The 25,446-nt window shown below is 40.3% G+C and overlaps 1 protein-coding gene across 1 annotated transcript in view; it reads left to right on the top strand.

The window, feature by feature from the left end:
* The window catches only part of LOC140235702 (methionine synthase-like), a 304,954-nt gene that overhangs the window by 220,946 nt on the left and 58,562 nt on the right, over nucleotides 1-25,446 (top strand). The window contains exon 24 of the mRNA XM_072315720.1: nucleotides 18,650-18,751. Within this exon, the coding sequence (XP_072171821.1) occupies nucleotides 18,650-18,751 (102 nt within the window). The remainder of the gene's footprint in view (nucleotides 1-18,649; nucleotides 18,752-25,446) is intronic.

The raw sequence follows: 25,446 nt of genomic DNA, 5'->3' as shown, positions 1-25,446 counted from the left end.
GCTCAGCTTGGTTTCCTTGTTCACCCTGAGAAATCAGTACTCCAACCAACCCAAGTAATTCAATTCTTAGGATTTACTTTGGACTCCCATGCAATGACCATCTCACTCCCAGAAAGTAAGGAGGAGGAAAGAATTGAGGCATGTTCAGACCTACTTGGGCAGAATAAGCCATCAGTCCACGTTGTTGCCAGAGTGATTGGGAAAATCATTTCTACATTCCCAGCTATTCAGTACGGCCCACTCCACTATCGCTCCCTAGAAAGGGATAAGATAAATGCTCTTATTAAGAGGAATAGGGGTTATTTTGACCGTCCAATGCATTTATCGGAGAATGCTAAGCAGAACCTAAGATGGTGGATTGTTAATGTGAAAGGATTTAAATCCCCAATACAGCGGAAAGGACCGCAACATGAGATACGCACTGATGCAAGTGGGGCTGGATGGGGTGCTAGTGACCTCCGCATAAAGACAGGAGGAAGATGGAATGAACAAGAAATGGTCAGGGCAAGAAATAATGACATTAATTTCCTGGAAACACTGGCAGCAGAGTTTGGATTGATGGCCCTTTGTGCAGATATGCATGATGTGCACATACTAATCAGACTAGACAATACCACAGCTGTGGCATATCTAAACAATATGGGAGGATGTAAATCTAGAGACTGTGATGAGGTAGCATGCAGGATCTGGGGATGGTGCATTGAGAGAAATATATGGCTCACTGCAGAGCACCTCCCTGGGCGGCTTAGCACAGAGGCAGATACCATGTCCAGAAAATGTAATGACAAATCAGAGTGGATGCTTAACAGAGAGGTGTTCAAAGATGTTGTGGACCATTTTGGTACCCCGGAAATTGATCTTTTTGCATCGAGATTGAATGCACAAGTACCTCGATATATCTCATGGTATCCAGAGCCAGAAGCAGAATCAGTCAATGCTTTTCTGACAGATTGGGGTCCGCTGAAGTTTTATGCTTTCCCGCCTTTCTGTCTAATTGCAAAATGCTTACAAAAGGTACAGGCAGATAAAGCAACAGGGATAGTAGTTGTTCCGAATTGGCCCACACAAGCGTGGTACCCACGACTTAAAAGAGCTTGTAGTTGGGGAGCCCCTCTGCCTGAAAAAGAGCAGAGATCTGTTAAAACTGCCAGCCTCCAATACCCCACATCCTCTTAATGACCGTCTTGAATTATTGTGTTGCAGGATTTGCGGAGACAGTACAAAAACACAGGCCTGAGTGACAAGACAGTTGACATTATTTCAGCATCTTGGAGATCCTCAACTAAGACACAATATGGAGTCTACATCAAAAAATGGAAAGATTTCTGCAGACGCAGACGGGTTGACTTCATTCACACCACAGCAAGCCTGGTTTTGGATTTCTTCACAGAGTTGTTTCACCAACAAGGAGCGAGTTACAGTTGTTTGAATACAGCAAGAAGTGCTCTATCTACTTTGGTGGTGCTTGATGGTTCTCACACAATGGGATCACATCCCGTGATATGCCAGTTTTTCAAAGGAGTTTTTCAGCTAAGACCCCCAGTAGCCAGATACAGTCACATCTGGGATGTTAAAGTGGTGTTAAACTATCTCCGAAAAATGTCGCCAGCAAACTCACTTTCACTTATGCAACTGACGCTAAAGGTGGTCATGTTAATGGTGCTTGTAATGGCACAAAGGGTGCAATCTCTATCTCTTTTATCATTGGACAATATGATTTTGAAAGAGAGTTCTGTTGTTTTTTCGTTTGACACTCTGCTAAAGCAACACCAGCAGAGAAATAAGAGTTGTTGCAGACACATTAAATTGAAAGCCTATCCAGCAGACAGGCGCTTGTGTGTGCTTCGGTATCTGCACCAGTATGTCCGACGTACCGAGCAACTAAGAGGAAGTGAAAAGCGACTCTTCATTAGCTACCGTAAACCACACAAGCATGTGACGAGACAAACGATTTCGTGATGGCTTCGCACCACGATGTCGGCAGCTGGAGTTGATACGGACACATTCAAGCCTCACTCAACAAGAGCGGCAGCTACCTCTGCCGCAAAGAGGAGTGAGGTTCCAGTAGATGAGATTCTAAGCAAAGCCGGCTGGTCTCGGGGAAAAAACATTCCGTAAATATTACAATAAGCCCTTAGAAAGACAAACTTTTGATTTAGCGGTGTTGGGACACTGAATGCCAACAGAACTACAATGTAGCATGCAGTACATACTGCCTGAGAGTAAAGACATTTACCTGCTGGTTGAACTGACCAGATGAACAGTCACACCAGGTGATTTGATGTATTGTGTGTCCAATCTTCCTTTTGATGGTATCAATTGATACACATCTTTTGCATGTCAATGTACCCACAGTGTCTTTGAACTCTCATATTATGCCGTACGGAGAATTACGAATTAAAATAGAAAGATTAAACGAGAACTTACCGTTCGAAGTTTGAGATTTATTTTAATGAGTAATTTGAGGGGAGGTATAATATGCCCCCCTCTTCCCTCCCTGGGATTACTCAAACTTCAGTAAGTTCTCGTAGTTTTATCTCCTGATTCTTGTGACTGTGGGCACATTGTTGCTTTGAATATTGTTGGCGCATGCGCGAGCGGGATCTCATATTATACCTCCCCTCAAATTACTCATTAAAATAAATCTCAAACTTCGAACGGTAAGTTCTCATTTAATCTTTCTATTAAACTTGGATGGTAGATGTCCCTTGGGGAGTTGAAGGTCATTACAAGGTTAAAGGTCACAGACAGGGATCAACAAACTTTCAGGGCCCAATGTTAAGTTTTTGCAGCGCGTTTCGATTATGGCTGATAACTTTTGATCTCTGTGTCTGTTTGTGACCAAACTTGGATGGTAGATGTCCCTTGGGGAGTTGAAGTTCATCACAAGGTCAAATGTCACTGACAGGGTCAACGGACTTTAAGGGCCCAATGTTAATTTTTTACAGCACATTTGATTATGGCTTATAACTTTTGATCTCTATGTCAGTTTGTGACCAAACTTGGATGGTAGATGTCCCTTGAGGAGTTGAAGTTCATCACAAGGTCAAAGGTCACAGACAGGGGTCAACAAACTTTTAGGGCCCAATGTTAAGTTTTTATGGCGCGTTTCGAATATGGCTCATAACTTTTTATGTATATATCCGTTTGTCATTAAACTTGGATGGTAGATGTCCCTTGGGGAGTTGAAGGTCACCACAAGGTCAAAGGTCATAGGCGGGGTCAATGAACTTCCGGGAGTTGGAAATATATTAATTTCTTCTACACAAATGGGCGAGACACATTTTGGCACTTGCCTTGTCTTCACAGACTCTTGCCCTGAAACAATTGTCTCATGCAAGGCAAAAATCATGACATCACGTAATGAAAGAAACTCTCTCTGAGTGCAGCAGTACATTGATGCTGTCATTCATAACGCATGTATTCCCATGTGAGTGGATGTAATATCTGCACTGTGTTTCTTCACATCAGCTTTCTCTGCTGAACCAGCAAATGTCCAATTCTTACATTACACTGAATGATTAGACTTTGAATTTGATGCTGAGAGTCCATTTAGTGATGATGACAGTAGCAATGACACTGATAGTGACAGTAGTAAAGTTGGGTAGGTAGAAGAAGCTAGGTGAGGCACCAGAGCACGATGCTGAGATTTGTGTGTTTGGTTGTTATTTTTTTAGGTACTTTAATGTTCATGTTGTTGATACAGGTGTATTTGGGCACATCACAGCTGCGCACATTGAACTGTTACAATTTACTACACAAGCAGCTAGGGTTGCTAGCTCTTTAGCTATTATGAAGCAGTGCAGTGCCGTGCAGTCTAGCTAGCTGCCAGCAGCAGCAGCAGCAGCAGAAGCTGTTAGAACACAAAAGTAGACAGACATTGTATGTCTGACAAAAGTATCAGAACTGTTTACAGTACAAATTCAGTTGGACATCTAAAATCTACCAGGATCCTAATTTCTAATAGCTAGATTCTTGAACTTTCAAGATTCAGAGGGTGTTTTTTTTTTTTGTTTTTTTTTTTTTTTTCAAGGCAAGGTCAAGCCTTGAAAATATTTTTGGCTTATTTTTGTGTAGGACTCTAGATCTACATTGTACATCTAGAGCTATCTATAGATCTAATGAAGATGGACGTGCAAAATTTCAACGGGATTACCTAATACGTTGGAAACTTGTTGCAATTCTGTGATATTTTCTATTCTCATGGTCAAACATCTGTGTAATTATGTGTCACAGGGTCACAGAGAGGCTGTAGAGCAGTGGATGGAGTGAATGACAATGTGATATGTTCATGCAAAACTAATACATGTGCATGTAGCTACCATTTGGTAGGCTGCTGCATGTATAAAACATTGAGTCTCCTATATCCTGCCAAATCCCATATCTGGATGAGCGCCAGTCCCAACATGTCCGGATAGGAGAGGTCGGACTGTAAGTCTTTATTGCCAACTTATGTTTCAGAGCATTGCTATAAAAGTTTATGGGTAGGTACCCACTGTCTAATTGTCAAGGGGAGATTATTCCACAGATTTCATGTAGTGATTTAGTGACTGTGAAGGTGCTTTCACCTGTGATATCTCTGGTCATTAGGTGTAGTATTCGTCTTTTTCTTTTTCTTTTTTTTTCAGTTAAAAGAAATTATTGTTGTAGATGTCAGATTTGTAATCCTGTACTGGGAGAACACTACAACATTCCACAAATTTGTAGGCATCAATACCAGTATTTTGATTTTAAGAATCCCACTATAAAGTAAACCCTTCAAACTGAATAACTTACCCATTTAACATACAGTCCAACACATGCAAACATTATTATTTACATGTGTTCATTTGACATGCAAGACAAGCAACATGGTCCCTTATCCTCTTCTGCCTCACCACACACATACACTCAAACACAGACAGACATACATTTTACAGACACATAAACATATAACGTGCATACATGTAAGTGCACACAGAAGTGCACATACACACATACACACTTTTGGCATGCAGGGGAACACAATGAATGCTTTAAGTGGAAATTCAAAGAAAATTACCATTTGGCACAAAATTGTATGCTGTCTTTATGCTAGAAGTTTAGTAGAAATGACAAAATGTAAGACTTTTGCTCATTCCACAACGGCGAATGCGACAAGAGCTAGGAGAAAAATCATATGATGTGTGCGGTAATGCAAGCACTCCGGATCAATTTGGGAAAATCTGGCAAAGATTTTCTGACACCATAAAATGGACCAATCTAACAGCAGCAGACAACATGTCATAGCTAAAACCAAATCATAAGTGCATTCATTGTCAGTGAAGAAGAGGTTAAATTACCTCGAATTACGCTAGTTGTGATATTCTTCAAAAGAAAAGGTGGCGCAGCATGCTACTATACTAGTGCCCAGCTTAGAAACCATCACCGGAAAGGCTTATTTTTAGAATGCAAGAGCCATCGCATTTTTTAGTTTTAGTTTTAAAAGCCTGTCTAACAATGGTGAATGTGACGAACAACAAACCACCCAGCACAGCAGTGAAGATGAATGCATAACTCAAACAGTAGCAAGACCAAGCAAAAAATGACTTTTGCCGAAGTGTTCGGGGTGGGCAAGTCCTTGAGAGATATGGAATCTTAACTTCTATATGAAAGATTGTCATTACTGTCAATATTTTTAAAGCAGATCATTCAAACAACATAGAAAAGCATAGATTCACTTTGCATTGGTATGGCATTCATCCCAGCTAAATATCATATTAATAAAAGCTCTCTTTGAAAAACAGAAGACCTTTGAACCTGTGCATTGTCTGTAGAGGAAGTAGTCTGCTTGTCCTTGCTGATTCCATTCAGGGGCATCCAAAATGTTAGGCATGTTCGGCGAATTCAGTAGGTTTTCAAAATAGAAAGGTATTCTCCCCGCTTTATGTTGCATAAATTTTTTCCTTGAGGTCAGGAATTGTAAAAACTGGGGCTGGCCTAAGGCGTGACAGATTTAATTTCACGAGCGTTCGGCCGCATGGGGAATGCTCGCGTTCCTCCTTTTGTTAGGGGACGCCCCTATTCCTCCTGCGTGCAGAATGGGGGGCTTAATCCCTCTATTCATCAGCCTAATGAGGGCGTTCCTTGGACGCAACAGAACGGACTTGCTCACAAGTCGCATTCATGGCGTTCCTTTCCGCTTTAGGAACGCAAGGATTATCCCAACCACGTGCCTTCCGCGCATGGCTTCACCTATGAAAAGAACAATTTGCGCCGGCAAGTGCACAATTTACGGTGGACGCCAGAATTCCACATCGTTCTTGCCAGTTAAAAATAAATCGCGTGGCAAAAAACAGGGTGAGAAAAATCGCGCACTTCAGACAGTTTACAAACGATTGCGACTCCACATGCATTTTTAATCGTCAAGTACAGTCGCCTATGCTACGGAGTAACATTGCACCAGTTCGCAAAATTCTCTCGACTCACAGTTTCCAAGCGTCATGAACAGGGCTGGTATTCCAAAAGTTTTGCCAAAGTTTTGCCAAAGTTTTGCGATTATTCACAAGCAATAATTCACAAGCGAGAAGTTGCATTCTGGTTTACTTTTCGATGACATTAGTCAAGGCTCGACACTTACGGTGGCCCGGTGGCTCGGGGCCACCAAAAACGCACGTCGGGCCACTAAAAAAGTCGGATGTTTGCCTTTACTTTCGAAAATGAACAGCGGTAACAATCGGCTCCGTAAGATGCTAAAATAAATGTCATATGTTTGCTCTTAATTTTGGAAATGAATAATGGTAATATTTGACTCCGTATGATACTAAAATAAATGTCGGATGTTTGCTTATACTTTTGGAAATGATAACGGTAAGAGTCAGCTCCGTACGGTGCTTAGATTAATGTCAGATAATGTTGATTTTGCATTCGGAAATGAATTAAGGATAACATTCGGCTCCGGAAGATGCTGAAATAAATGTCGAATGTTTGCTTTGACGTTCGGAAATGAATAATAATAATATTCAACTCCGTATGATGATAAAATAAATGTCTGATGTTTGCTTTTATGTTCGAAAATAAATGGCAATAACATTCAGCTCCGGAAGATGCTAAAATAAATGTCGAATGTTTCCTCTGACGTTCGGAAATGAATCAGAGTAATATTCAATTCCATACGGTGATTAAATAAATGTCGGATGTTTGCTTTACTTTCGAAAGTAAATAGCAATAACATTCAGAAGATGCCAGATTAAATGTCAGATGATTGCTTTTACTTTTGGAAGTGAATAGCAGTAACATTCTGCTCCATACCATGCTAAAATAAATGTCGGATATTTGTTATTCCACACTGCTCGATTAAAAAAAAAAAAAAAAAAACTGTTACGATTCGCTATCTTAATATGCTGAAGGTTCGCTTTTCTTATAAGTTTCGAAATTTCGGACGTTATATAGCTGATTCGAAAACGAAGTTTCTTACCACGAATATGATAATTCCTTTACAGATAAACGACCCACCTTTTTTCCATTTTCGGATGAATGAACCATCTGAATATTTTTTTTTTTCCGGAATGATGAATATCGTGCAAAGAAGTAAACGATGTCACGTTCAGAAATAAACCCATATTCCCGTCACAGGAAAAGATTCGGCGTTTTTAATTTCCTTTTAGCCAAAAATGATATAAGTTTCGTACCATGCACGTAATTCATTCTCACATTTACGAACCTTCGGAATAATGCCACAAATGGTATTAACGAGCCCTAATACAATTTTGGATTAACAAATTTATTAGTTAAGGCATATCAAATTTGCGTGTTTTGCGGGTTCTGCAAAAAGAACCATCGGATTTACGAACCTTATTCTTCTTTCGGAATAATGAACATAAGGCAAAGGAAATAACGATGCCATAATAAGAATTCAACGTATTTTCTTGCCTCAAAGATTTTCAATACTTATTTTCCGAACTACTAACCCCCAATGTCAGACTAAAAATCCGAAAATTAAATAAGCTTTGCTTTCTGATGTTTTGTTAATCCCAGAAATTAAAAGGAACAAGTTGTGTTATTCGTTTTCAGAGTAACGTAATTAATTTCATATCCCGATAAATGCACCTTTAGAATCACAAAATTCGTGCGGTTTCGGATTAATGAATCGTATTTATTTGTCACATCAACGAATATCAATCACGGCAATCACGGCCTGTCACATTTGCCTATCTCGTCTCACAGCGTTGTTTCACGTCCGTCCCGTTTTGTCCTTGATGGCCTGAAATGTGACTGCCGTGGTTGCCGGGAACATGGTGTAAACGCGGCTTTTAGCTTTACACAACCCAATTCCACATCTCCAAGAGCCTGAAATGCTCAAAAGCGAGATTCTCTTTGCAGGTCGACTTGAGAATGGACAGGTTGGTATTCCTCCTGTGCGGAAGCAGTCAAGCTGTAGGCCTATACATGTATCCCCTTTCCATGGTCAACTAGTCATGTGCCATCAAACAATGAAAGTATCGATCGGGCACCAGCTACACATAGTCATGAATAGACATTGCGCTAATGGGCTCACAAACTCTTTTGTTGTATACATGAATATTGTCACTGGAGGCAGGTATCTACTGAGCTGAGCCTCTATCGCTGTGTACATCTTCATTCGAGTTTTATTGCGAAACAAGCACACGCGGATTAGTAACGGCATTGCACAAAACCCAAATCTCTTGAGAGATTTTGAAAGAGCGGGATCCGAAACCTGGACCCGTTTCTAGACACTGTACGTTTTAAATTTGATTTGAAAAAACAAACGCATATTCCCCAAAGTGCATGCAACTTTGCGATTTAAATGCAAGTGCGTTGCTGTGAAGATATGCGTGTGATTTCTTATGATTCTGTCGAGATAATTTTCAGTGCCGACTGAGTTGAAATAGGATGTGTGATTTTCCTTCCCTAAGTCGCCATGTGATTTTGTTTTGTTTAAATTTCTATTGCCATACTCTGAAAATGAATTGTTCTCGCGCTCCGATTCGCAACATTACCGCTCTGTACGGCGCGGGCCAGTCTGAAATAAAAAGAAGAAGAAAAATTTGTTAATTCGGAAACGACATCTTTCGGATTACTAACCTTCATAAAGATGAATATCTTTCCATCGTCGGACTTATTTAACTTTGGACTGAGATTTAAACCTTCGGAATAGCGAACTGCAGTAACAATAATTTGCTACTATTTTTTCACTGACATTACGTGAAGCACGATGCGTTTCGGTAGTTTGAAACGTGTAAATGTTGCGATGTCTTTCCCCTGCTAGTGCAGACTAAGTTCGGTCACGGCGAAAGTTCCGTTACGAAATGAAAAAATATGATTCTTAAAGTCTTTTCAACAATAGCACGCTTCGGTATAGATTTTTATGCGTTTAAACGCAGTTTCTAGTTTCTTACAGAAACCGCAAGTCTTTTCTGCAACGCTCTTCCGTTTTAAATACAGCGTTGCTTGTGATTTGATGGACTTGCATTTGACTTTTAGAATTGCGTTTATTTCTTACAATTTTCTAGTGTCGGATGATTATCAAACGCAAGTCTTTTCAGCGTTCCGTGTGATTTGATGGACTTGCATTTGATTTTTGGGGTTGCGTTTAATTTTTAATTTTGCGTACGAAGTAAAAAATAATACAGGTCTTTTCAACAATAACTCACTTCCGTAGATGTTTAGAGATGCGTTTAAACGCAGTTTCTTATAATTTCGTACAAAAACTGCATGTCTTCTCGGCAATGCTCTTGCGTTTAAATACAGCGTCGCGTGTGATTTGATGGACTTGCATTTGATTTATAGAATCGCGTTGAAACGCAACTGAGTTTTAAAGAAGTTCCCTACAATTTTCAAGTTTCGTACGATTATCAAACGCAAGTCTATTCAACGTTCCGCGTGATCACAAGGACTTGCAATTGCATTATTGATTTTCAGAGCTGCGTTTAATTTTTAATTTTGCGTACGAAAAAAACCACACAAAATAATGCAAGACTTTTCAACAATAACGCACCTCCGTAGATGTTAAGAGATGCTTTTAACCACAGTTTCTAGTTTCTTACGAAAACCACAAGTCTTCCCTGCAACGCTCTTGCGTTTGAATACAGCGTTGCGCGTGATTTGATTCATTTGACTTTAAGAGTTGCGTTTCAACGCAATTGAGTTTCAGGTTTGTACAACTATTTTCTAGTTTCATATGATTATCAAACGCAAGCCTTTTCAGCAACGCACTTGCGTTTATGTGCAAAGTTACTCGTGATTTGATACACCTGCATTTAATTTTCAGTTGCATTTAATTACATGTAGTTGCATTTGATTACTTTTCTAAAAACGGGCCCAGGTTTCTATTAACACTTCGGAATAATTAACGTTAGAATATTCGGTTAAACAGAAACACCTACACGTGTATCATGTTCTGATAATGATTTTCTACTAGGACCTTTATGTGTACACAGTTTGTGCGTTTTGAGAATAACGAGCAGGAGAAAAGGGGGAAAGTGAACTGCTTTGGGTAGGCAACTACATGTAATTCTCCAAAGAATGTAAATGAATGTATGCCCTTTCATTTCTGGCGTACAAGACAATGGACGCATGGCGCGAAGGCTACCACGCCGTACACTAGCGAATTACCGACTCGCGGGAAAACAATTCTTTTTCAGAGAATGGCGATAAGATTTTGAGCGAAAAAAAAATATGTCGACTTAGACGAGGGAATAAACACGTATTTCAGCTCAGTTGGCACTAAAAAATCAGGTCGACTTACGCGAGTTGTCGACTTCTAAATGTCGACTAAGACGAAGAAATTTTCAAGGAATAACAAAGGCAAAAATCGGGACTTTTTTATCGTGTCGACTTTACTGTACTATAGCTCCATAGTTTCAGCAGAGCCAGATGTGTATGCACCTCCCTGGTTTCAGGCAGGCAGCTCTCATCAGCTAGCTCTCGACAACTCCAGCACGTGTCTCCATCAGCATGCTCGTATTATACAGCACAGGGTTACTATACATAGCCCCTGTTTCCAGGCCCCATGCAATTGACACGATGTTTACGACCCATTCAGCGCGTACGCAAATTCCTTTACCCTGCGGTTTTGCCTGGCGGCGGCAAACCTGCTTTGAAGTTCCTGGAAATTTCCACCAGCCTATTGCCTGGCTGGCATTGCCATGGGTGTCAAGTTTCCGTCAATCTACCTAGCTATTGTGAATGTTTTTCTTAATACACTTGTCACTTCATTACACACATTTTGCTTCACCTGAGAAGCTGCTTACAAGAGTGGTCTCACGCTCATGTAAGGGGAATAAATACTCTCTCGGATATACTTTTTGATTACGCCTCTCGTCGACGCAAATTAAGGTAATCACAGCGTTACTAACGCGTAATAGTGCGATGCCTTTGGTGGTTTCATTTGTTTGCTAATTTGTCCGTTTTTTAAGCTTCCATGAAATCAACTGTGTATAAGTGTTCAGCACAAGACAAAGGGAAGACTTAATCCGGGCGTTCCCGAACGCTGGCTACATGGAGCGATGGCTTCGTGGTCAATTGGGTGCAGTGAAGTTGACGCTATTGTGTTCGAAACAAAGGCACTAAACAAAAGACTTTTAAGCTGGCGTTCCCGAACGCGGACGGCATGGGCGCATGCCAAGCTCGAGCCAAGCTGGCTACTTAACAGATAAGAAGGCATGCCGGACGCGGGCGAACGCTCGTGATATTAAATCTGTTACGCCTAAACTACATTGTATATTTGCATCTCATGAACTATTATTCACGTTTAATATCTCACATAGTACAATATAATGCATACAAACATTATTTACATGACTGTTGTCTATATTTGACATGCAAAACAAACAACATGGCCCCTTATCCTCTTCCTTCCTCACCACACACATAGGCCTATTACAATCAAACAGACAGACAAATAAACATGCAATGTACATACACACAAGTACACACACACACACACACACACACACACCTCTATTAAAATCAGATACATTCAGTTGCCATATTCCACAACATATTTATCTAATGCATGGTTTATACTGAGCCCAAATTCATTCAAAATTTGAAATACAACTTTTATTTTATGGTTTTCATGGCAACAGTGATTTCATAGAATACTTAATTATTACATTATATCATCCGTAATAAGACTTCGGGGAAATACACCAACTTTGGTCATTAACGGACCAAAACTCTGGGACTATGAGCTGTTCAAGGGGCACAGTGTTCCCCCATCCACAACTCACGCGCATGCATAAACATATCAACGATTGACAATATTTGGGCAAAATATGTTTTTGGGGTTTTTTTATATTTGGGGCACTTATGAGTGGAATTTCAGAAAACAGTTTGCATATCTATAAAATACAGTACATCAGAATTCATTCTATGATGTGGCGGTGAAAACTCAATTTTGGTATGGCTTAAAGAGTATCTTTGGTCAAAAAATTAATTTTGAGAACGGAAAGTACACATAAGAATACCTCTGTAACAGTTCTCTTCGCTCCACAACAATACTCTAAATTCGTCGAATTTGATTCAAAAAGTTTGAAAAACGGTGTTACGGAATCGCTGTGGTTCCGTGAGGCCCCTCACTGTGTGCGTGTGCGTTCTCATGCGTTCAAGGAACCACTGCGATTTTATTGAATATGTATATCGTGATCGCACAACCTGCCATTCGCAGGAGTCCCCGGATGTGGCTTTCTACAAGAGCTAGCTGCACTGCGCTGCTGGGCGCTGTGTTGTATTTACGTGCATTTATATAGGCCTATGCATATCATGCAGCCTGGTTATATACTAACGTTAGCTGAACCGAGTGCCGTATAATATTTTTCCAGCTGCTAAATTTCTTTGCATTTGACACGTACTTCGCGTTTTTGCTGAGAGTCATCATGCTAGCACGGTGCATTGCACCACTATGCAGGAATTCGTATCCATCGTTTTTCACTCTTTAGAATTCCGGATCGGGAAAGGTTCCCATATTTGCACCATCAATGGGTAGAGAAGATTCGCAACGCTTTCACTGCCACAGGCCTACCCACAACCACAATTCAACACCAAGAAGAATTTCTAACGAGGGCTTCGACGCGTATCTGCTAGGAGCACTTCTTACCTTGCGATTTCCTCCCACCTGCAGCAGTTTTGAGCCAGGAAGAATTGCTTGATCTTGAGAAACGTTTGTCGGCAGCGGGGTCTGCAGCACATGACATGTCCAGTAATGAGCCATCCACCTAGCATGCATGCACGCAGAATACACCATATATGTTAGCGTGCCTGGATACATGGTTGTCTCCATACGTACGTGATCAGCGTTTAGTACACACAAGTAATATGGATACTCGAACACACGTACGTAGAGCTTTCGTGTACTGGCCGGACATGGAATATTGTGTCCGCATATGGTATATGTACGTACGTACGTGTACGTCTACATCGATATCATCATGCTAAGTACCAATGCAGCGCAATACAGTAGTCGAGTCGCTTTCTATGCCCTTTTCGTTTTTGTGCGATTCATCTCCGATTCTTGCATTTTCCACTTCACCAGCGCCAGTGAGTTACACTATCATGGATCCACATGATAACGCAGGCCTCAATGGTTACTGTTTTGAGCCAGAGTGCACCGAGGAAGAATTGCTTGAACTCGAGAAACGTTTGTCGGCAGCAGGGTCTGCAGCACATGACATGTCCAGTAATGAGCCATCCACCCAGCAGATGCAGAAGCCGCGGGACTGCGAGTGCGGAAACTGTCCATCAATGCCCTCAGAGCAAGAGCAAGTATGTTGCCACCAAATGTGCCAAGTTGCTGAGCTCTTGGACGAAGACATGGAGATTGGATGCATTACAAGTCACGAGGACTTCGAGACTGTTTGCTTGAGATGAGCAGCACTTCTGACGGCCTACGTTTTGATGTCCACGTACCGAAAGGGAAGGAAAGGAGAAAGAAAACTGAAGTCAAATAGGTACTGTAGATCTAGATCATTAATAATAATAATATTTCTCTACCGTAAACGTCAATGTCGTTACACTATCAGTGAGAGCCTCAGTTTCAGGCTCATTATATTATTAAAATGATTTTCAGCTAATAACTAAAAATGATAATTTTCACTTCATGATGTGACATACTGTTGCGTAGGTGCAGGGAAAGCCCGATATAATGAGCTCGGATATAGCAAGTCCTACTGTCGGACAGGCAATAAAAAAAAAAAAAAAGCCTCAAAAAGGCAGTAGTCCACTCATAAGCGTACGAGCAGGGGGCTGCAGCCCCCCCCCCCCCCCCCCCCCCGCATTGGCCAAGCACTGATATTCGGGCAAGTCGGCTGGTATGCGGGCAAGCGCCATGAATTTTTATGCCTCCGCCAACGAAGTGGCCAGAGGCATTATGTTTTCGGGTCGTCCGTACGTCCGTCCCGTTTTGTTTTCGTCGATATCTCGAGAACCGTGAGGTGGTTTTGCATCAAACTTGGTATGAGGGTATATCCTGGGGGGATGATACTTTGTTTGGATTTTAGGGTCATGGGGTCAGGTCAAAGGTCAAAGGTCACAGGTTATTTTGTGGGAAAAAAAAAGGTTGAAAATTCATGTTTTTCTCCATATCTCGCAAATGGTTCAAGGTATCTTCATGGAACTTAGTATATATGCTTGTTCCAATGGGCAGTGATTATCTAGGGAAGTTGGGGGTCATGGTTCAAAGGTCAGGGGGTCAAAGGTTAAGGTCAACTCCTCAAAATATCACTACTTTCCTTATATTTATGCAATGCCTGAAGGTTTGTTTTTTTTTTTAACTTGATGTATGCATGTATTACCCAATATATATTCTGTGGGAAGTTTCTTGCCAAAAGGTCAAAGGTCAAAAGGTCAAGTGAAAGTGCAGAATTGCACTTTTTCCTCCATATCTCAAAAGTAACTCAAGGTATCATCATGAAACTTACATATTTATGCATGTTCAACCTAACAGTGATTCTCTTTGGAACTGTGAGGTCAAAGGTCAAAGGCCAGGTTTAGATAATGCTATTTTCCCATTTGATACTGAAATTATACTTTTTCTCAATACCTTGAAAATTACTCAATGCATAAACTTATAAAAGGGTCAAAAGTCAAGTAAAAATCATCAGTTCCCCAAATACAGTATTCATCGCATAATCGGGACAGGTTGGGAGTAGCAAACACGGCCCCTTTAAGCGGGGTGCCCGATTTCGCGATAAGCACTCACCATACACTAACGGCATACGACATGTACATGTAGTGCACACACACACACACACACACACACATGCATACTGACGTACTGTACATGTACATGAATACACAACCACGCTACCCCTCGGCGCGACCCTCTAGCTCTCCCTGCATTCTCGCAATGATGTAGAGTAATCGCAACCGGGTTCTTCTTCTGTCACCTCTCTTCGAACACAAAATATGTGGATTAAAAGCTAGCACTTTCTTAAACATTCAGAGAATTCTTGGACATGTAGGGCGTTCTGTATAAATACATATCCACAACCATGGGAAATGATTACCCAGAACTGATGTGGGAACGTCAATGAAAAGTCCTTCAATCATTCAATCATCACGGTTTGATTGTTTACTTGCCGCGATCACTGCACTGTACATGTGTTGTAGCGATCTAGCTCGCCATATATACACGTCATGTACAGAAAAGCGAAGGCGGGCAGCGAGCTGAAATGTACGTGAACTGGATGGACGGAGGTCAAAACACACCTGTCCAGTCCGAAGCCTGCTTTGTAAGTTTGATGTAAACGGCAACTGATAGGGAATCTTTGAAATATTGTTGTGGTATTTTGGTAGATTTTTTGTGTAAAATATCAACAAAATCAAAGATCGCTTGAAGAAAAATTGTCCCGTTTATCAGAGGTCCCCGCCCGATTATCCAGTGAAAATAACGTGCATTGGAAATGTTTCTGGGAAGCGTATGTCATTTAAGCGAGGTTCCCGATTATCAGATGCCCGATTATGCGATGAATACTGTACCTGCACTCTGACATTTTAATCATTCATCCAATTGAACCTAGTTCTAGGAAAGTGAACATTCAGCACATTTGTGGCAAACCTGTCATTTTAATATTTTGCCAATTGTGTGAAACTGTCATCACACATTGTCAAGACATTGTACTATAGACCTATTAGCAGAACCATGCATTATGGCGGAGGCATATCAGTCGCCGTAGCGATATATCTAGTTTTTTTTTTTTGCTTGTCAGCTGGTGGCTTCGATGGTGAGGGTATACCCTGGACCTATCCCAATTTGTTGTGATTTTTTTTTTTGCGACCCCCCCCCCCCCCCCCCCGCTCATCAGTCATCAGCTTTCCAGCGCGGCGCTGAAGAACGAAATGCGGCCAGGAAAACAGTATGTTACGGTAAATTGGTATTCAGGCAAAAACCTTCAGCCCCCCCCCCCCCCCTAAAAAATTGAGCCCATACACTTATGAGTCCACTCACTGCCCCATCCTACCCCCTCCCATTCCACTGCCATTGCCGGTCTCCCCCACTCTCTTGGTAACGTACCCCTGCATAAATTCTGCATCAGTAATGATAACAAAAATTAAATCGTTTCATGTTTCTCCCTCCCCCTAGCCCTATAATCATCAAAATCACAGAAGTATGGAGTATATGCAATATATTCATGACCGACGAATTTTAACGTACTAGTATTCCATGCATGACATAATTTTGAATAACAAAGCGTTCTATGAACAAGCTACTAAATTATTGTATGCTGAGATATGCATGATATGCGTGATAAGCATGCTCAAGCAAGAGCTCTTGATTGAATGGGCAAAACAAAGTTCACCGTAGAAAAGCATTAGATAAAAATATTTAAAAAAGGTGGGCTATGATCTCTATTAAATAGACACGAGGCATGAAAGCATAAAATCAAGCATGTTGAAACCGCTGCGGCGCTGCATAAAAAACAAAAAGAGCTAGAGAATCCTGTGCTCAAGCAACCTTCCCGCAGGCGCGCCCGGGCCGCACCGGCCAAATCAGGCCAATCACTGGCTATGCCCCGCATTGCCGTGTGCTGGGCAACCCAGCTGCTGCAGAATCCGTGGGTGTGCAGTTTTGTCCCCTGCCGCGATAATCGCGGCTCTGTCCGATATATCGTTTGGATGATCGGAATCGCGATACCGCGGCAGTATCATTATTGTGATCGTTGGTACATGTACATTGTGATTGACAGGTCGAGTATAAAAGACATTTAAGGGCTCTATAGAAGGTTTTTATTTCAAAAGGGTGGTTTTATTGGTTTGCATATACCCTCTTTCATAAAATATCATCAATAAATATCAGGGCAAAGATACACTCTAAGGGCTTTTTCTCACGTCGCGGCTCATATTTATTTCAGGAAACAATTCATGCCACATTCCTTGTGAAATCAAATCTTGAAACCTTAGGGTACCTGTGATCATGAGGACCAACAATAAAGAACAAATGTGATAACACACTTCACTGTACATGTGATGTAATATCTATTCATTCATTCAAGCATATGGCACAGTATGCCTGGTTGATACAGTTTGCTAACTATTGCTAGTCACCTCGGGCCAACCACGAGGGGTCGGCATCATTCGCCCATTTATTTATTACAAGTTTGGTAAGTGTTTTTTCCCAGGGTAGCCCTATCAGTGTGGTTAATACACTGTTATTCATGTTTGTTTGGGGGGTTTTTTCAGAGATATTAACATGTTAACTCTTTATGTGCCACGTTCGCACGTCCGGCTCAGTCGACGGCGTGCCAACTTCGCATATTCTGCTCAACAAACAAAGCCGCCAAAACCGATCGATAAATCGCTGATCTCCCGCGGTACAATCAAAGCGTTTCTCGCGCTTTTGTTCCTCTCACACACGGCTTGCATTCTATGTGGTAATTTACTATCATTAAGTATCAAGCGGTGTTCCCAACTAGATTTGCGTGTATGTTATAAGTTTATGTCACAATTTTATGTGCAAAAGTCATGCCTTTACAGTAATGTAGCAACTGGTAATTCAAAAGAAAAATTGAAAATAGAATTGTTATACATTGTATATAGAAGCAAAGTTAGGCATTCCTCTTTAACTTTGCTCACTATCATGTCCAGCTTAGCAGAAATTTTTAGAAGTTATACAAATTGGAAAAACAGAATTCTTTCTCAAAGCATGACTACCTTCGTGTCTCAGAATAACGTGGCACACAGGGGGTTTCCACCATGGCACATAAAGAGTTAAGAACAATGTTACGCACGCATTTTTTTTTTCCATCTTAAGCTAAAGATTCATGTTCCTCGATTCTTAGTACATGAGGAAAATATAAGAACACAAATTTTGTCAGGAATTCAACCTTGCCATTTGCTCACTTTTTCATGTAGTCTCATCAGTGCATCATGTAGTATGCAATACATTTTATGAGGGAAAAGATTGTATGTTCTCCATCAGTCTTTATATTTCTATTTCTAATCCCAATGAATCGAATGATTTAGCACAAGCCTTTATATTCCTGTTTTTCCTCTTTTTCAATGTGAATATTTATGATGAACCAGTCATATTGAGGAAAAATTGGGCAGTCCAGAGAAACTTGTTCCAACAGACTGCCTTATTGCACTATTCCTGCTTTCTCAAATTATATTTGACTGGGAGAAAGATTAGACAGTCTACCAACAAGAAATTTTGATTAATTTGTTTTCACAGGCCTTTGCTGAGGGTCTCCACGAGATAGTGCGCAAAGAGTTGTGGGGCTACAGTAAAGCTGAGGATCTGAACATAAAAGATCTACACAAGATCAACTATGAGGTAAAGCAGGCAAGATAATATAAACCAAGACTGAATTATGACTTCAGGGTAGTACTTTAAATGCCTTAAGACAAGGAATCACAACTTTCAGCAAGTGCTTTAAGTTTTAGGTTCTTCTGGCTGTCAGTTTTAACATGCAATTGTGCAATTGTCCTTGAGATTTTGTACAATATTGCAATATAAAACAATATTTCATGAGACTATTGTTATTTTGTATTTTTTATATGTAACCTTCTACTCTTTTTTCTTTCTTACCTCTTTATAACTGGTTCCCATGGAAGACCAGCAGCACAAGAAAAGTGCAGCTGATTATGGGCTATCCAGCTGTTATCTTTGTCTAATCCTACATTCTATTCTTTTTCGTATATCGATGATGTGTCATACTATTCATTTGCTATGTATGGATGTTTCATTTTATGCATGTATCATTTTCCTTGTACCTTATGATGTCTTTTATGTCTGTATGTATGTTTATGACAGAAATCAAACAAACAAACAAACCAGCGACAATGGTTTCAGGCAAAAGTCGCAAGACCAAATTCCCTCCTAGGTGGGGTACAAAAATTTTGACCATATTTTTGTTGATTTCGTTTTTTTGCAGATATAAAATCTTTGATATGTTTTCTAGATCTACACTAAATTTCATGGCATAAGACTTAGTTTTTCCTATCGAAAATGGAATTTTAAACACCCTATATTGGATCACATTCGTCAGTTGGCTAGTGCGTCGCACACATTTACATAGTTCGGCTTTCGGAGACACATCTCTCAGCGTTTCGCAAATGTTTTATCTATTTTTCAACATTCAGATGGAAATGGTACATAGAAATGTTTATTTCTGGCAGCCATTTTGGCAGCCATCTGGAGTGTCTCACAACCTACAAGGATGCAAGAGTTGTATCATGCTGATTTGGATTCAGCACCCTCAAAATAGGGTAAAACCAGCAGTTGTTTGCACTTTTTTTCACCATTCAGATGGAAATACTTGGGAATTTCAGGTTTTGGTGGCCATTTTGATGGCCATCTTGAATATCCCAAGCAAAACCCTCAAGGATGCAAGAGTTGCATCATCCAGATATGGATTCAGCATCCTCGAAATAGGTAATCATCTAAACACCTCACGTAGACGGCAAAGAAGATTTAGCCTCTAAACCTCTTGTGGGGTAATAGGATCTCAATCTTGGAGGTGAAGGGGAGTGCCATTATGGTGCCTACATGGACAAATGGAGATCCTATCCCACCATTGGCCCAAAGCCCCCAAGTCAAGAATTAATCCTCCCTAAAACTAGAAGAAATTAAGCTAGATTAGTGCTACTAAATGCTAGAAAGTATGTTTGTGAGTGCAGTTTCAAATTTGTTCATGTCAGATATAGGGGTACCCCTCGTGTTATTTTATGCCTCTCCCTCAAAGTGTCACCAGAGGCATTGTGTTTTCGGATAGTCCGTCCGTCCTTCCATCCGTCCTTCCGTTCATCCTTCCATCCATCCATAATCAATTTTCTGGACAACATAACTAAAAAAACTGAAGTATTCTAATGAAACATGGCATAGCTCATTATAGGCACATGTATAGGGATTAGTGTGTCACTGTGCGTGTACGTGTTGAGTAGTGTGTGTAGTGCTGGTGCAAGGGTTATCACACGACATGCAAAAATGCGTCTACTTGTACCAGTCATACGGCGAATCAGTCATACACTGCAAGTTATCGTGTTAAACCGTTAACCTAAGCTCTCTACTGACTTTCAGCACCTCACAGTTTCTTCATTATTTATATTTACACAAATTTTAAAGGCTTTCTGCAGGACTGAACTATGGAAATATATTGGGTTAATCTGGAAAATTCATACCCATTTATCCGGAATGCCTACCCGATTATCCGGCAAATATAACATGCATTGGGAGCTGTTTTTCACTTTTTAAGTCAATTAAGCGGATTACCCGATTAAGCAGTACCCGATTATGTGGAGAGTACTGTATATGTACATGTATGAGGGGGTGAAGTTGTGCCTATCAACTCATGGGTGCAGATGCTCAAGGTCAGAGATCAATGGACACGGTGAAATGCTCAAAATTTCACTATTTCTCTGTATCTATGCAATGCCTGAAGGTATTTTCGTGAAACTTAGTGTATACATGTACTATACAATAAAAATTCTCTGGATAGTTTTGGGTCATGAGGTCAAAGGTCAATGGTCAAGTGAAAATGTTAAAATTTAACTTTTTTCTCCATATCTCGGAAATGGTTCAAGGTGTCGTCATGGAACATAGTACAACATGTAAGATAGAGGTTCTCTGGGATGTTTTTGGCCAAAGAGGTCAAAGGTCAAGTGAAAGGGCTAAATTTCACTTCTTCCTCCATATCTTGTAAGTGGCTCAAGGTACAAGTGCATGTATCATCATTGAACTAATATTTATGCATGTTCTGCCTGACAGCGATTCTCTTGGGAATCTTAGGGTCAAAGGTTGAGGGTAAAGGCCAGGTTAAAGTGCTAACAATTTACTATTTGATACAGACATTACACTTTCTCTCCATACAGCTGTACCTTGAAAATAACTCAATGCAAAAAGTCAAGTAAAAGTCCTCAAATCCCCAAGTACATGCTCTCTTAGAAAATGTAGCCATTCATCAAAGTGAACACTCAACACATTATGACAAACATGTCATTTAATATTTTGCCAATAAGATGAAACTGTCATCACACATTGTTATTTTTTATTTATTTATTTATTAATGGTTTTAAAAAATTGCTCATGAAAAAAAAAAACTGACATTACAGAACATATATATGATGACATAATTGCATATTCAGTTTACAACTCAATCTCCAAAACACAGATATAATATTAAAACCTGCCAGACATTGAACATTCATATAATACAAATAAAAACGGATATGGTTACAGTCTTGAACCCACTCACACACAGCGTACACCTCCCTTTGGCAAAAACTTTGGCACATGCACCACATATTTTCATACACCCACACAAGCATATGCATTTATATCCTCTGCATTGCATAGCGTAACCCGGATATTTGCGAAAGGGTATTATATAATCGATACATTAATGAATACTGGTGTTATCAACACACTTGCATCTATGCTGAAGCTGAAAATGCATGTTTGCACCTTTACTTTTTCTTTTGGAGTGTGTTTACTCACATGATGTGGACTAGTGCACTTGAGCACACACTAGGGGACTTGACGAATGCTCACTTGCACGCATGCGTAGATGCATGTATACACACTAGCGCTCACAAACACATTGTTATGTGCATTCACAGGGCTATACTTTTGTATAAGTACAAACACATTCAAGTGGGCAACCATAAACCTGGCCAGTATAATGAGAGAGAGAAAAAAAAGATAGTAAACTTTGAAAAAAAAAAAGGAAGGAAGGGGGGAGGGTGTTATAGAGTCCCCCCCCCCCAAAAAAAAAAAAAAAATGCAACCACAGATCTCTATATTATCATTAAAAACAAAATACATACATGACATTAAGGGAAAAATGGAGTTATACATAAATAAATGAATTGACATGATCTTGTATTGACCAATAAAAATAACATATTATAAACAACAAATATAAAAACAGTGTTCACCCATCTCAATTTGGAATGCATATTTACTACCCAGAGTTCCATTTGTAACTATTGCAACCATTACAAATATATTCACGAGTCTCATTTGTTAGGATGTACTGTATACCTATTAGGAGAATTATACGTTATGGCAGATGCATATCAGTCGCCATAGTGACATTTCTAGTTTTGTTTTGTTTTTTTTTTTTGGGGGGGGGAGAACCAATGTGGTAACCAATTTTCACAGTTTCATCTTCTTGACAACATTCTTGACAACACATAGTCAAAATTTGTCACAAAACTTACCAAGTATTATCACCAGAGGGATTGAATATATTATATTTGTACAAATGGGCAACATACATGTACCTCCTTTAGGACTCCAATGGGCCCCAGAACCCCCAAATTAAGGAATCTTTAAAATCTTCTCTAGAACCAGCAGTGATAGAGCAACATAGATCAGTGCTACAAGTGAGTACATTAGTACTATAGTTTCAAGTTTGATCATGGGCAATCCTGGTTTGGTTCTTTTTGGGCACTTCGAGGGCCAAATTTGGGCCTAAATTTCACATTTTCATCTTGAAAACACATGGTCACATTTTTTTCCAAACTCAGCAGATGATACTGCAAGGGTGATTATGTCTGTACCAATCAGCACTATGCCCCACTGGGGGCCTCCAAGTTCCCAAATTAGGATTTTTTTTAAATCTATCATTAAACCATTTTAGATCTTTAAAAAATGCTATTAGCAATTACTTATATGATGCTACATCACAAAACCACTAAAAACTTGGAAAGCGTGGATTTTTAGTCAAGGGCAGATTCTAAAAGGGAGACTATTAAGCTTTGTAATGATGTTTAACTTGATGCAAGTAGACCCTACTAACCTATTTTAATAATGGGCAGAAAGTACACACTCGGGACAAGTACATACTCAGAAAAGAGGCTCTGAAGTATAGGGTTTGTTCATTAACCTCACCCAGCAAAGGAGAGGCTGTAAAACTCCATAGCACCCACAATGAAGGGAATATTAGATTAAGCTGAAATCTTGCATACTCCATTACCACATCCTATACATGACTGGTACCAACTCTCAAAGCAGTGGCATCATCCTTACAAAAGCTATAATTGAAACTGAAGGGTGTGTAAAGGGTTTTTAGCTCACCTGAGCTGAAGGCTCAAGTGAGCTATTCCAATCACTCTTCGTCCAGCATCCACACTCTGTTCATGCGTCGTCTGTCATCAGCATCCTTCAACTTTTTTACATTTTGACCGTCTTCTTGAAATCCCCAAGACAGATTTTCACCAAACTTGGCATGTAGCATCCCTAGGGGGATAGGATCTCAATTTGTTGAAATGGGCTCCATGCCCCACACCCCAGGGGGCCCAAACCTCCAAAAATCTTTAAAATCTTTTTCTGTAGAAACAACAGTGAAAGAGCCAAGTTGATACTATGAGTTAATACATTGATAACTGCAGTTTCAAGTTTGTTCATGGCAGATCCTAGGGTGCCCCACCCCCTTCTAAGAGGGGCATGTTCCAAATTGAGGCCTAAACTTTACATTTTCATCTTCCTTAACACCCCTTGATGGATTTTCATTGACCTTGGAAGGAAGCATTCCCAGGGGAATGGATCGCAATTTGTTCAAATGGGCACCATGTTCCCCTGGGAGGCCCCTTGATGGGCCCATTAACCCGTTTAGGACGTGTCCCGAGTATACTCGGGCTGACGTTTTCCAGGCTGTGGACTGGTCCCGAGTATACTCGGGCTGAGAGAGTGAAATGAACACGCATTTTTAAACTTAGAATTTCACCAACAATACGATGAGTATGTTGAAAATGATTTATATTTTGTGGGACTACATACATCAAAGTTGCCATCTGTGAACATTTTGTGATGATTGGTCATATCTTATGTCTATAAACAAGCAAAATATTGACAAACATGAGTGCAATTTTCACGACATTCAGACCTTCGCAACGGTCGGGAAACTGGCCAATGACGAGCGACCAGCCGCACGCTCTGGCGATCTCATTTGCATCGGTATGCAAATTGTCACACTCAAGTGAAAAGCGTGCGTGCGGCGGTCAAGACCGTTGCGTGCACGCACCTACCTTATTAGCACACATTTACATGATGAAGTATTGTAGCATACTACTTCGTGTTATATCAGTAATGCAATGTCGTACTTATGGATTTTCTATGAAAGCCATCTCGGCATGGCAACCTGCTTACCATTATTGGCATGAAAATGTTGGCCTTCTTCTTCCGCTGCCGAGTCCTGGGATTTACCAAAACTCGGCGAATTGAATAAATTCAAAAGTAAATCTTTTGCGTGTCCCTGCATGCATGTGATGTGTGTGAATGTTTTTGTGTCTGTATGTTATCATGACAGCGATGTTACTTGTAGTTGTTTGAAGAGTTTTACCGTCATGAATAATATTCTGAATATGTTATAAAATCGTTTAAAAAAAAGAAACCACTTGGCCAAGAACAAACCGAGTAGGGGATGTACTGCATACAAACAACGCAGTCGATTGTGCTACTTCATCGAAGTCGTAAATTCATCATGGCGCAACACAGCGTCACATGTGCACGTGTTATGGGCGAGAATATTTTAAATAAACCAGCTGGCAAGAGTATCAGGTTACATTGTATATTTATGAATAGACAGGATGCAGATACAAAAACACTCCTAGATAGACCCTCTCGTAGACGCAACCTAAAAGGGCAGGGGATTATGAGCGTAATAGAGAAGGTCAAAGGTCGATTACTGACAGTCTTTTCGTTTCTGTACCGGTCCATATAGAATGGATGTTAGCGATGTGCTCCGTATGTATATGTAACCATAACTTTATGGTTGTTGGGAATTGAATGTGCAAGTTCTCATGTGCATGTTCCAAACATTAATTTATTATAGAAATTAAAGTGCAACAACGAAATGCGCTGCAATAAAGCGAATAAAGAAGACACATGGCAAAAGTTTTCTCTCATACGTTTATAGCATTTGCGAGAAATTGTCTATGAAAAAAAAAAAAAACGATCGGTATTTGGAATTTGCAGCAGTTCAAAAAAGTATGTTAGATACAATTATATCCCAATATTACGTTCAT

Source organism: Diadema setosum, chromosome 1 (genome assembly GCF_964275005.1).
Source record: "Diadema setosum chromosome 1, eeDiaSeto1, whole genome shotgun sequence".
Classification (NCBI taxonomy): Eukaryota; Metazoa; Echinodermata; class Echinoidea; order Diadematoida; family Diadematidae; genus Diadema; species Diadema setosum.
The sequence above is the reverse complement of the archived record's forward strand: the minus strand, read 5'-3'. Positions and strand labels throughout refer to the sequence as shown.